We start from the raw sequence: 13,421 nt of genomic DNA, 5'->3' as shown, positions 1-13,421 counted from the left end.
CACTCAGAGTTTAGATTTCTCTCTTCCCAGTGAGGAGAGAACAGGTGCATTCAGTTGAGTTTCCATGGCAACCAGATACACACACATAGCAGGAGGGGAGGGGAGTCTCTCTCCCTCTCTCTCTCTCTCTCTCTCTCTCTCTCTCTCTCTCTCGCTCTCTCTCTCTCTCTCGCTCTCTCTCTCTCAATCTCTCGCTTAAACCAGCCAGTCTGTCTATCTCCCTCTCTCTCCTTCTCTCTGCGTGTGTCTATCTGTGTCAATTGTTTTACATTGAATGTTTGATAGATCAAATTCACCTAAATCTCACACACTATTTCATCCTGTCACCTGCAGACAAAAGCCATTTGACTTCAAGATCCAGACAAGAACAGAAACTTCTTCTGAAATAGTGCATCAACTGTTCCAACAGCTTCATCAAAAGATAGATCTACTCTCTGTGGTAAACCATGGAGAAACCAGATATTCTGAAGATCCTCAATGACAAACTCCTCCAAGCCTACAGGAAGATTAATGCTCTTGAGGATGAGTCGGGCAGCTGGAAAACCAGCTTCAAGACAGAGATGATGTCATAAAGATGGCGGTGGAGAAGGAGAAGGAGAAGGAGAAGGAGAAGGAGAAGGAGAAGGAGAAAGATAAGGAGAAGGAGATTGAGACCGAGACCGAGACCGAAAAGGAGAATGAGATCCAGGCCCTGACGGAGAAGGTGGAGCAGCTGGAAAACCAGCTGAAAGAGAAAGATGATGTCATAGCGAAGGAGGTCAAGAAACGGCGCGCTCGCCTCAGGGCCTATCTTGACTGCTTGGCGGAGCTCAGTGACTGTCAGACCAAGGTTAAGCTTATGGCAGCAAGTCTGCACCAGGAGCCACCCCAGCCTGATACAAGCTGTAGCAGTGAGGTGGAGGTGGAGAAGGAGAAGGAGAATGAGAATGAGAAGGAGAAGGAGAAAGAGAAAGAGAAGGAGAAGGAGAAGGAGAAGGAGAAGGAGAAAGAGAAGGAGAAAGAGAAGGAGAAGGAGAAAGAGGAGGAGAAGGAGAAGGAGAAGGACAAGGACAAGGAGAAGGAGAAACTTGTGACGATCTACAATGTCGAAATCCTCCGAGCCAAAAGGAAGATGTTGGCTCTTAAGGAGGAGGTGTGGCAGCTGGAAAACCAGCTTAAAGACAGAGATGATGTCATAAAGATGGCGGTGGAGAAGGAGGAGGAGAAGGAGAAAGAGGAAGAGAAGGAGAAGGAGAAGGAGAAGGAGAAGGAGATTAAGATTGAGACTGAGACTGAGACTGAGACCGAGAAGGAGATGGAGACGGAGAAGGAGAATGAGATCCAGGCTCTGAAGGAGAAGGTGGAGCAGCTGGAAAACCAGCTGAAAGACAAAGATGATGTCATAACGAAGGAGGTCAAGAAACGGCGCGCTCGCCTCAGGGCCTATCTGGACTGCTTGGCGGAGCTCACTGACTGTCAGACCAAGGCTAACATTTTGGAAGCAAGTCTGCACCAGGAGCCTGAGACAAGAAGGAGCAGTGAGGTGGAGGTCAACAAGGAGAACGAGAACGAGAACGAGAAGGTGCTTGCTTCAGGGCCGAAAGGAGACGAAACTGCAGCAGGACAAAACTCCAACTATGGGACTGAGCTACAGAAAGGAGGAGGCCGAGATGAGCTGGAGGAGAGAGAAGAGGTGGAGAAGCCCCCGCCCTCACCCTTTTTCTACTCCTCAAAACAAACCCCTCCCCTGTCCCCCTTTGTACATATTTGAAATTATCTAATGATGTGTTGTAAATATGTTAAACTTTTTGAATAAAAATAACTAGTACAGTAACATCTACCTCTGTCTTTCTGAATATAGATACAGGATTCATTGATCAATTAACACAGTGTTGGAGTGAAACAAATCAGTGTGATTCATTTAGTTTGCTACTATTCATACGAACACAGCAGTGCATAGACAAACAATGTTTCTTAACTTTTTACATTTAGTCAAATCTATATATTAATTATGACAACAATACAATAATAATACTATCATCTCATCTGAGGGCCGACCCATCACACTGACCACGCCCATCTGACACGCACACACACTCACGCACACAAACACATGCATACACACACACACACACACACACACACACATACACGTACAAACACACGCATACACACACACGCACGCACACACACACACACACAAGTCATTATCATTTATATATTTACTGTATGTATATACACATTTATTTCATTTATTCATGGTTGAGGTCAATATCAGATCAGAAGACATGTTCATGGCACTGAAGTCAATTTAAAATGACATGTAGCATGTTAGAGTTATAAATAACTTGTCCATGTGTAAAACAATAGTTTAATTAAAAAAAAAGAAAAATCACAATAATTATTTTTGGGGGCTGAAGCTCATTTTAGGGGGGGCCTAACGACGCCCCTGAGTATAACTATTCATTACTATTCAGTGTATGTATTTGAAATGTATTCACAGAAGGTTAGTTAGCCAGCTATAGTGACAATAAACATAATGTAATTGCTGTATCTGAGAATTATAATGAAAAAGGTTATGATGTGTAACTGAGAGGAAGTAGGTTGCTTACAATTAATAGGTTCAATTAAAAAAACAATGTATGTTTTTACAGCTTTAAGATCCAGTGTTGATAAATATAGAGTATAGGTAAAACACAATAGAAAATATTGGTGCTGCACAGACAGTGTCCAGTGGGGTTGAAGCACCTTCTTCCATGAACACAGCTGCCTGCTGTAGCCAACGTGAATCAATGCAGGGGTGATGATCTGTGGGTTCATCACAGTAATGTCATGTGATCCATCATAAGTATGACCATATCAAAGATTGCCACAATTAGCCTTCACCTCAATATATTATGTTATAATGAGACTCCTTTAAATCAATGCTGATCTCAAATAATAATAATGGAAATTTGCTCTAAATATGCGGTTGTCATTAGAGATCCAGGTCTACACATCCTCACTTTTCATCAGCAAACTTAAGATTTCTCTGAATCTCTGCTTTGTGGACGTGAAGCATGTAGGCTCACACAGTTCAGCCTCGGGTGATGATACCGCTCTGCATTTTAAAGTGGCAGCTATACTGTAGGTGCAGGTTACATACTGAGAAGCATTCAACTATATTTATATCGTTTTTTTTACACGCGCTTAAACTATAAAGTGGCCACTATTCATACAAAGGAGGAACGTTCTGCTGCTTAATGTTGCATTATCATGTATGACAGTTCTTGCTCTTCTAGACTGGTGAGGCTTATTACGTGCACTGTTATCAATCACTTCCATTAGCACAGCCCACATGCATTTGACGGCAGAGACAACGAAAGGCACACCAAACCAGAGAGGGAGAGAGAGAGAGAGAGAGAGAGAGAGAGAGAGAGAGAGAGAGAGAGAGAGAGAGAGAGAGAGAGAGCTGCATACATCTGTCTACAGTGCTCTCTAAGCTGAGCTCCTGCACTCTCTTCTGAAGAGTAAATGCACAAGTGTTTTGATTGATAACCCCTCCTGTATCATTCCAGTCCATCCTTGTGCATTTATGCTCTCCCTCCGCAGCTCCTTTGTTCCCTCTCACAGCTTTCTCTATTGCTTCTCTCAATCAGCCCTGCCAGGTCTATAAATACAAATCTGGCAGTGAGTTTGAGAGGGGAAATTTTGTTGTGCTCTTTTGCAGGAGATACAGCCACAAAATGGCAACTCCGCAAAACAAAGCAAGGTATATCTCAGTCTCGTTGGGTTATACGACGTGTGAAGAAGCCGTATTTAATGAATGCTACCTGAGTGATATCTTGAAAATGTCAGGAGGGGGCAAGGCAGCTTCATCACTTCTAGTTGAGATGTGATGGGAGTCTGGATTTCAGTGTCGAGATCGTAAAGTGGAATTGTAGTTCCATTGCCCTAGTTACTCGATCCAATTTAGGGCATAGCTCAACCTTAAATTTGTACCTGTCTGCCGTGGCGGGGAAGCCTTGTAAAGCTGTAACAGGATGAGCGATCGACTCATCTGTTTGTAATGGGACTGAGCTCACTAGCCAGTGCTCATAATTTGACCCGGAACAAGCTTTGACAGAAACAGAGCGGCAGATTAAGATATATTTCGACTACTCCTCCCCCTTTTCCATCCTCCACTAGTCTGCTGCCCGGTCGCTGCCTCTGACTTCCCCCCTTTCCCCGCTTGCCAGGCTTATTCGCTGTGAAATTTCCCATTAACCTCACGTGACCCGCGTGGGCCAGCCAACACCAAAGCAAATTTCCAGTCCGCAAGCACACTCCTCTCAGAAAAGATAATTGTTTGCCTTGTCATTTCTCCGACCGTCCAGGAGATAAACTCCAGCGCTGGAAAAAGAGCAACAATCTGCAGCAGGAGCTCCTGGACCGCGGAGACCTTACGATCCCATTCTGCTCTATCAGACGCTCAGGAGATGAGCTAAGCCTGTTTCTTCAGCCTCCCTCTCTGGTTATCACCCTCCCACAGGCAGACAGACACAAGACCAAGGGTCCTCCGGGAAGCACAGCATTCCATATAGTTTTGGGTCCAACAACTATTTTGACAAAATATAAATCAAATCTCCTGCAAAGTGACAATGGTGATGGAGGTGAGATTAGCGGTAATTGAATAAGAATCCTCTCGCCGGAGGAGAAGTGGAGAGTGAAGAAGCCGGTTTGATGCCTTGAATTGCATTTTTTTTTCTATTTATGACACCCGTTGCATTTTAAAATCTTTTTCTGTTTGTTTTGTGAGCATCAGTAATCGCACCAGCTTGTCTGCCTTTATGTTTTTTTTCCCTCCACAGCCCAACGAACTGTTATCGTACCTGAGGCGCCCAAGGACAGCGATGGCAGCCTCAGAGTCACCGTAATGTATTGTAGAGCCTACTTACGTCCGTCGCTATCTTAGCCTAGAATGTCACTTGCAGAAGTGAAGGGCAGGAAAAAAAGAGACTCACCAGCGGTTGACGGGGATTACAGGTTTGTGTGTGAGAGACAATCACAGCTGTGATTATTATGAATTGGTTTTGCAGCAGGAAGGGGACAGACTTGATGGCTCAGTGGAGACTATGCGGACATTGCTGCCCTGTAGTCATCAGCGTCCTCTCTGCTCAGACTCCAGCTCAGTGAAAAGGCCACTGGACAGGAGTTGTCTTACATTTAGCCTCACTCCAGCAGTTCTGCACACACCTCTTTCCCACAGGACACAATTACAGGATCAGGATTAGAAATGATTAATGTAAGTGTCTTTTATACTATGTGAGGCTGATCACAGCAGATAGACACTTGCCTCTTGGCCTCGTGAAAGAATATTTTCATATCCTTTAACCTCTATCGTGTGTGTGTCCAAGTCAGATTCACAAAACTCTCTTTGCCGCACAGACATATGTAAATAGCTGGTGGCTTCAGCCTGTTCATGAGGAGGAGCACGTTCATGAGACTTCAACATTAGCATAGTCAACACCCCGGAAAGTGCCTCGTAAGGCGGCCTGTTCCACTCGGTTTGTGAGCAAATATCATTCTCGGAACAGACGACTAACAACCTGAGAGCCGAACAGAGGCCTGCAGAAAGACCCTGATGATGAGGGAGTGAGAGAACTTTGCATTTACTACTGAAATTTACACATTTCTGAAAAAATAAGGCAATACAGATCAGGGCGGTGGTGATGGGGTAAATAATCTAACCTTCACCAAGGAGGTTATGTTTTCATTTTGTCTGTTAGCAGGATCACCATGAAACTTGGTGGAAGGATGCAGTATGGGTAAAAAAAACTCATACACTTTTGCTATGAATCCATCGTTTTCCACAGAAAGAATTCAAACTATGGTGATAGCAGGGGGTGCACATACACACACACAAAAACACATGCACAACGGGTTATGAGTGACAGGTACACAGACTAAAGACTGACAAATTCCTGTGTGAGAGAACTGCATTGTAGGCCACCTGTCAGTCAGAGCTGAAACTAGGAGGTCTGACTGTCTGCATGGACTGTAACAACGTTACGGACGATATAAAATAAATAGATCTGCACGCAGCTATACAATGCTGCAGCCGAGCAAAACACCAAGTTACAATGAAGAAAGTACAAATTGTTGAGGTTATTATGAAACTGTGAAAGGATAAGATTAGAATATGGCAGACCAACACAGTCAAGGCTGCTTTCACAGGGAGATAGGGCATTAGCCTTGGTGGCAATATGTGCCCTCAGAGCGCCCTTCAAGTTTTATATATAGTTTGTCTTTGTTATTCATTAATTTTGTTTTAATATTTAAACTAATCCATTCAGATCCTGTGTAGACAGTCAGACATCCTGATCTGCTTCGAGTTTTACAAACTGTACGACAGCTGTTATCATGTAGTCATGTGGATGAATGGGCTTTTGATAACTGTGATGCCAGACTTCACTGCACCATTCAGTATGTGTGGATTTAAGTTAAATAACTGATTGTGAGAGAGTGTAACTCAAACCTTTGTTTATGAATAGCAATGAGCAGGAAGAAACAGGATGAAAAAGGAAGGTTTTACTCTTGTTACTCATTACTGAGTTTGTATTATGAAGGCATCAGTTAACATGTTCTTTTGTAGACTCTGAATGGGAACTGACATGATCAGGTCTTATCCCTGCACTCACACGCTGACATACTGTATATGTTGCATCAGCTACTGAGTTGTTTTTCATAGATATGTTATTATTATACATATATATGTTGCCTTTTCAGACTGTTTATGTGATTCTTTCTTTGACAGTTGATGATCAGATTTAATATGGATATATAGCATTTTTAATTCATGCTAAATTCACATGTTTATTATCATAAAACCGTTCTGATTGCACAGGGGTTCTTTTTGAAGGAAATACACTTTTACATAGATATTCTTGGTCCAGTTTTTCTGTCAGTGCTAGAGTCTGATTAACAGCTTCCACACAAGCACACTGGGCAAATGCAGCAGTGTTCATACAAGCCTATCAGCATTTTGAAGGAACCTATAAACCCCCACCAGTGCCACAAAAATACTTTATGTTGTGTTGGTTGTAAACACATCCATTTTCTATCTGTGGACAATTCTCTTTGCTAAAATCACATTTAATGCCTCTCCTGTTCTTAAAAATGCTGCTTCGCTGCTGTAAACGGAAAGAAAGCAAAGAAAACCATGTTTGCGCTTTGCATTGTATTGATTTCCATTGAGCAACACAACAAATGGTCTTTATCACACTGTGTACCTATTGGATATCTGTCATGGATTCAAGATTTACCTTGTTTGACACAACATGTTTTGTTTGTACTCAATGTTTGTGCTTGTTTATGTGGACACAGAAAACATTGTGTTTTCCAGAAATGGACCCAGGAAAGATGAATGCCACAGAGACACAAATCAACAAGAAGGAGCTGGATCCATCTGTTTGACATATGTAGTCTGCAGTATCTAGTCCCAACCTGTGTCACTGTAAGTAACATAACACATAGTCTGCACTATTAATAACCAGAAACAATCTCCCTTCCCTTGTCTGGCGTCCCATTTTTTCTCGACTGTGTTCGATTAAAAAAATGAATTTCCTGAAACCCTTCCATTCCAGAGGCGCTCTCTCCACTGACTTTATCAATTACCAAGCTCCTTCCGAATCATGTCAAATGTTTCTGGGCCTGAAAAATAACATTGCAACGAAGCAGATTGCGTGAAATGAATTGTTATCCCAGCTAAAGCCTTCAGAAACCTCTCTGGGCCGTTGACAGCGGAGAGGAGAAAGGATTAAGTGGAGTTAGGCCTTAAGACTGACGAAGAAGATGAAGAGTATCAAGCAGGATGAGCTAGGGCATGTTTGTGAGGATGCGACTGTTGAGGGAACCATCATAACACTACTTCTGCAGAGAGGGCAAATTTAACACACCGGTTAGGGATATGGTAATGTTTAGATGGCGAAGAAGAGTACAGCGATGTTTATCTAGATACTTCTTTGAATAAATAGCATCCTGGTATCATCCTCTTCCACCCAGATCCTCTAACATCCCCACCGACACCCTCATATATGACCAGAGGGGGCGTGGTAGAGTTGCAAACCCTGAATGATGTGGTGGAGCTCTCTTTCCTTTTCATAGCGTTTTATCATGGGAGACAGCGAAGGACAAGATGGATGATTATCAGTGTCATAAACCGACTTGAGATTGATTCCTTCAGCGCTGGTTGGGTTCTGACCTGGATGTCATCTCTCTCCCCCTTTTATAAAAATGTTTACGTGCCATTGTGTAGATGTGAGTGTAAATTGGTGCAGTTGGAAAGTAACGTATACAACAGGTTTAGTGGAGTCTGCAATGAGCAATACCTGACTATTTGAAAACACACTATAAGCTCCTTAGTAGCCACATAACATGGTAACTTCATAAAACTACCCACCAAGAAATAAGGGTTACACACACCTTAAAAAGTTATTGATCATTTTTTTCATCCACATTAAGGATGCCCTCAATATTAGGTACGCCGACAGTTACAGAATTTCCTAACTGGAGACGTATGAGATAACAAAGAGAGCGGCTTAATGTGATAGTAGTAAAAAGATAAAAACATCAAATCAAATGATTAATTCCGAAAGTATATCTATTGGATTATTTATATCATTTCCCATTTAATTTAACATTACATTCCTCCCAGGTCACGTGATCCCCTACCCGCAGGTCTCCGCGGCCCCCTGAGAGTCTCCCTAATGAGGAGGCGCAGAGGTGGAGCAATATCTGAGAAACAGAAATATTGACTCATTTGCATATTTCACATATGCTCATTTCATCAGGGATGCTGGGTTACAAAATCGGCTTCAATCACACCAGTTGGGTCACAAACAGATTCCACCACAGTCAGTCAAAATGTTAATGTTCACATAATTAAGCAAACCATTGCAAAACAATGTCTGGCATGACAGGAATGCACTCATTTAAAATGTGTTATTAAGCAGGACACAAAAGATATTCACCGTGCACTTCTCTCCCATTCATGTCATCAGGGTTTGAGACACTTCACTACATGCCATGTGCCGCTGGAAAACTGAGGGCGGCCGCTGCAAATTGAATGTCATAAAGCTCCAGGTGTATAGGAATGTGCACCACTGGCAGCCATTAAATTTACAAGGGTGACATTTGCATTTTGGTGTTCCATATGGAAACCAGTGTCAGGCAGTGTTTGATCCATGTGACGTTCAATACTGTACGCCCCATGATCTGGTTACTGGCTTCAATGTTTAGCGTAAGAGTTCTTGAATAAAAATGAAGCCATATATTAAATATGCAGCGCCTTCAATTAAAATGAATGAGGAAAGCATTGTACTTAAGATCCAGTGTAGAACACGTCTCAATAGGAGCATACCTATACCGTACTCTTTTTATTTCCAACCATTTCCAACACTGCTTCTGGGTTGGGTGTCTTTCGGGGAGAAGAACCGATTTTTCTTTAAAGAAGCAACGTTTGGCGATAGGAGCAGTTCTTTTTATTGCAATGGCAAATCGGAAGTGGAAATGTAACACATTAATTGTTAACAGTTTAAGGTACATACTTAAATAAACATTTATAAAAAAAACAGTGTAAAACTCTTTATAAACTTACAAAACAAAATCACATTATAAACAAAACCTACAATAATGTAACACTTAGTAACAGTGCTTAACAAAGCAAAATACATCAGCTCCATACTAACATTACCTGTCTCTTGACATGAGGTCCCACAACCAGTAAAACACTGAGCATCCCTCTGCTTCCAAATGTACGTATCCTTGTGTTGCCAGGTTCTCCATTGAGTTTGACAGCTTCTCCCTTTACATTCAATTATTTTAAAACATTTGCTGTCGGAAAAATTGCGCATGAAATACAGCCACACTAGCTAAGTGTAGGCTAACCTTAAGTGCTGCAGAGTGTGTTACTACCACAGTTAGGTGTAAAGTCAACTAGTAGACACGTGTGACGATGTTTATGTTGCCTGTAAGCAGAGCAACTATTTCAGTAGAGGGCTTGTTGAGGAATTTCACACACATTATATCTGGACACCATTAGTAGTGTGTTTAATTCCACAGATAATCACTTCTTTTTCACAATGCCTAAGGTCAGGTTATAGATAAAGGGCCAACCGCCAGTACATTGTAGTGTCTACGCTCATGGACTTTCATATCTAACTCAGATTCCCTAGACAGAGAGGCACCAACTCAAACTCTTTTTCATATTACATTTGTGACAAGACACTAGGTCATTAAATGATTTAGGAATGCATGCTTTAGGCTTAACGATCCAATAGCATGTGCACACCTCCATGTAACATAGAGAGTGACAGCAATTCTTGCCTTTCATGGAGGTGCTGTTGGAATGGGTGATGCAAGTAGAGGGAGATATATGGGACGGCTGTGTGAGACATCTTCAGACTTTGGGGGGACAATTATTCATGTTACTCTGTTGGTGTTTGTATATTGTTCAACCTTCTGGTCTCCTTGATGCCTCAAGTCAAGTCTACATAAAAATCTTCTGCATAAGACATCAACTAGAAAACTTCCATCACAGGGGTCAGACTCTGAAATCTGTGTTGTTAAACGGCATTGGACCTAAGATCGGGCGGTGACTTCATAGTTTGTCAAAAGCCTTTAAAAGCACAACTCGCCCTGCATTTTTGGCCTGAATCGAGTCAGAATGATTTAGTATATTCTCATCTTTCTTATCATCATCATCATGTCATCATCATCATCTCATCATTCTAATCCTCAACACAACAACAGCTCATCTTATCATTTGTGGCACATCTTGCACCACAACCATGCTTATAGTTTGTGCAAAGAAAATGTTCTGGAGATTCACCAAAACGTCAGTAAAAACCAAGGGAAGACAATGATGAGGATAAAGAAAATGATGAAAATGCCAATTTCCTGGCAAAATGTCCTCCCACACAATTTGTGCCATCATGTAAATGAAGTGCATCAACTGCTGCAGGGATTAAACTGGCAAACCTTGCAGGAGCAAGTCTCTCTAACATTATCGACCCTGCCAGAGGGGGAGACAGGTGCAGAGCTGTAGGTAGAAGTGCATGAGAAGATGGAAGAAGAAAGAGGAGGTGGACGTACTTTTTGGGCCTGTAGTCTGGGATGCTTCTGTCCAGGGAGATGCGGTCACTGAGCTGAGCGTTGTAGCCGTACTCCTCGTACTTCCCCTCTGCGTCGTGGATGTCCTCTCCCAGAGTGGCGGCGGCTCCCCCCTGGCCGAGGCCCCCGGGCCCCTCCACCAGCCCCATGGGCTTTGCCAAACCTGCCGTGAAAACAACACAAGAGAGAGAAAGTCACGCAGGTGTACGCGGCCATAAGCAGGGGCAGACACAGAGAACAGGCAGACAGGTGAGGAGAGAGGTCGTGCAGAGGGGAGGCTGATTGACATTCTGAAGTGGTGTGAGGAGACTGGTGTATGGCAGCTTAGAGAGCCGGCGGGGCTCATCCACGGGGCATCATTACACTGTCTGTCAATGGAAATGCTGCAAAACACCCACATGGACACAGACGTCACACTGATAAGCAGGGCAGAGCAGAAGCTGGGAGACTCAGTGGCACACCGACCATCAATGGAGACCAGAGAGAATTTATAGTGCACAGCTGTGAGTCACGTCCAGTAGAGCAGGCCTGAAACAGTCAGTGGGTGATCAGATGTGAGGGACAATCTCCAAAATCCACTGTGAGTGGATTAGGATTGTGATCACACCTGGAGTTGCATTGCATTTTGCTTTTCATATTTATTAATGTTATAATATATATATTTTCAAAATGGGTGTAAGTAATCGTAAGAGCTTTGCTGATTTCAAAAGTGTAGTTGTGACAAAAAAAATGATAATGATAGTAACATGAATAACCAAAATTGGGTTTTGAATGAATAAAACTTAATAGAACAAACTAGGAAACCCACACATTTTATAAGTCCCTCAAAGCCCCCAGCATGCCTGCCTGTGGCATGTGATAATGCACAACACATAGAAACAGACCCAACAGGTTCGAACGAAGGCAAAACCATAAATGGAAAACAAACATACATGTGAAGACAGATACATACTATTATTATACACAGGGCAAATGGAATAAAACATTACAACTGGTTATGAAAGGCGGCCATGTACAAAAACATTTCTTCCCTGAGCCTCTCCGTGAATCTTTTATCTTCTCAAGTTTAAGAAACTTTGAGAAGCTTATCAGCAAATCTCAGCATCATTTTCAGTTTTTTTTACACTTTTGCAAATCTGAATATGCACAAACACACACACGCAAATAATGTTGCTGTAATATTGGTCCCCTATTTAAATGTTTGGAATATAAAGGACATAAGTAGATATATGAGAGATGTGAGTGCAACTAATTGTACTGTTCAGAGTTAAGAGCTAATTTCCTTAGAGGTTCTACAAATTGTTTTCCGTGAACATGTTTACAGTTAAAAAAAAAAACATTCCAGTAGGTGCCTATGTTGTTCTGGACCAGGGAAAACATCTGACAGGCTTTATTGGCTTGACATATTTAAGAGGGTGACAACACATCTTTGGTTGTAATTATACAGGGATAGTTCACCCAAAAATGAAATTCAGTTGAACTATTGGATGAGAGCATAGAGGCAAGAGATTGCTCTGTGTGTGCATGTGGGTTTCTTCTGTCGTACTTTACCTCTGAAGACCTGGTACCATTTACTTCAATTGTATTGGAGTTGGCTCCAACACTGTCTACCCCTGAGACTCCTAAAGTGTTTTGTGGACTCAAACACGTCACCCACCCCTCCATCGGCACAGTGGTGAGTAGCTTATGAGTGAATTTTCATTTTCGGATGAACTATCCCTTTAATGATGCATTATACTGTGAATGGAGCTGTTAATGGGTAGATTATAATCATTTTACAGAGTTTATTGGGTTGCAACAATCAAATTATGTCTTTCATCGTAAAAATCGGTTTCAGTTGGATTGACGATTAAAACTGTTCCTTTCTCAGTTTCAGATGGGTGAGTCTTTAATGATCCAGATTGAAAATATAAGAGTTTAACTTTGTACATTATGCTGCGTATCTACTAAGATACTTAGATACAACAGCACTTTACTCATAACTACAATGTTGTGAACTAGCAAGCGGATCTCAGTAGGTTTAAAAAGTAGGTTCATTTCATTGCAATCATAGAGGGGTGAGGCACAGTAAGAGTTCTACGGGTGCTGTAACACCTCGAGGTGCCGGAGGTGTCTGTCATATTGTTACAAGTCTTTCCCTCCCAAGGTGTCACCTTCAACATCTACAGTTAGCAGCATGAGCTTTCGTGATGGTCTCCTGTGATGACCCATTTGAAATAGTATTTTGTTTCACCAGTTTAAAACACCAATGATCAAATGCTGTGTTCAGCCTCGACAGTGTGATCTTGTCAGTGATAGACACTGCTGAATTA

At 42.2% G+C, this 13,421-nt stretch overlaps 1 protein-coding gene across 1 annotated transcript in view; it reads right to left on the bottom strand.

Annotated features, from left to right (window-relative positions):
* The window catches only part of galnt9 (polypeptide N-acetylgalactosaminyltransferase 9), a 109,128-nt gene that overhangs the window by 84,046 nt on the left and 11,661 nt on the right, over positions 1 to 13,421 (bottom strand). Inside the window, exon 2 of the mRNA XM_053421867.1 lies at positions 11,092 to 11,272. Within this exon, the coding sequence (XP_053277842.1) occupies positions 11,092 to 11,272 (181 nt within the window). The remainder of the gene's footprint in view (positions 1 to 11,091; positions 11,273 to 13,421) is intronic.

The sequence above is a fragment of the Pleuronectes platessa genome, chromosome 4 (genome assembly GCF_947347685.1).
Source record: "Pleuronectes platessa chromosome 4, fPlePla1.1, whole genome shotgun sequence".
NCBI lineage: Eukaryota > Metazoa > Chordata > Actinopteri > Pleuronectiformes > Pleuronectidae > Pleuronectes > Pleuronectes platessa.
The sequence above is the reverse complement of the archived record's forward strand: the minus strand, read 5'-3'. Positions and strand labels throughout refer to the sequence as shown.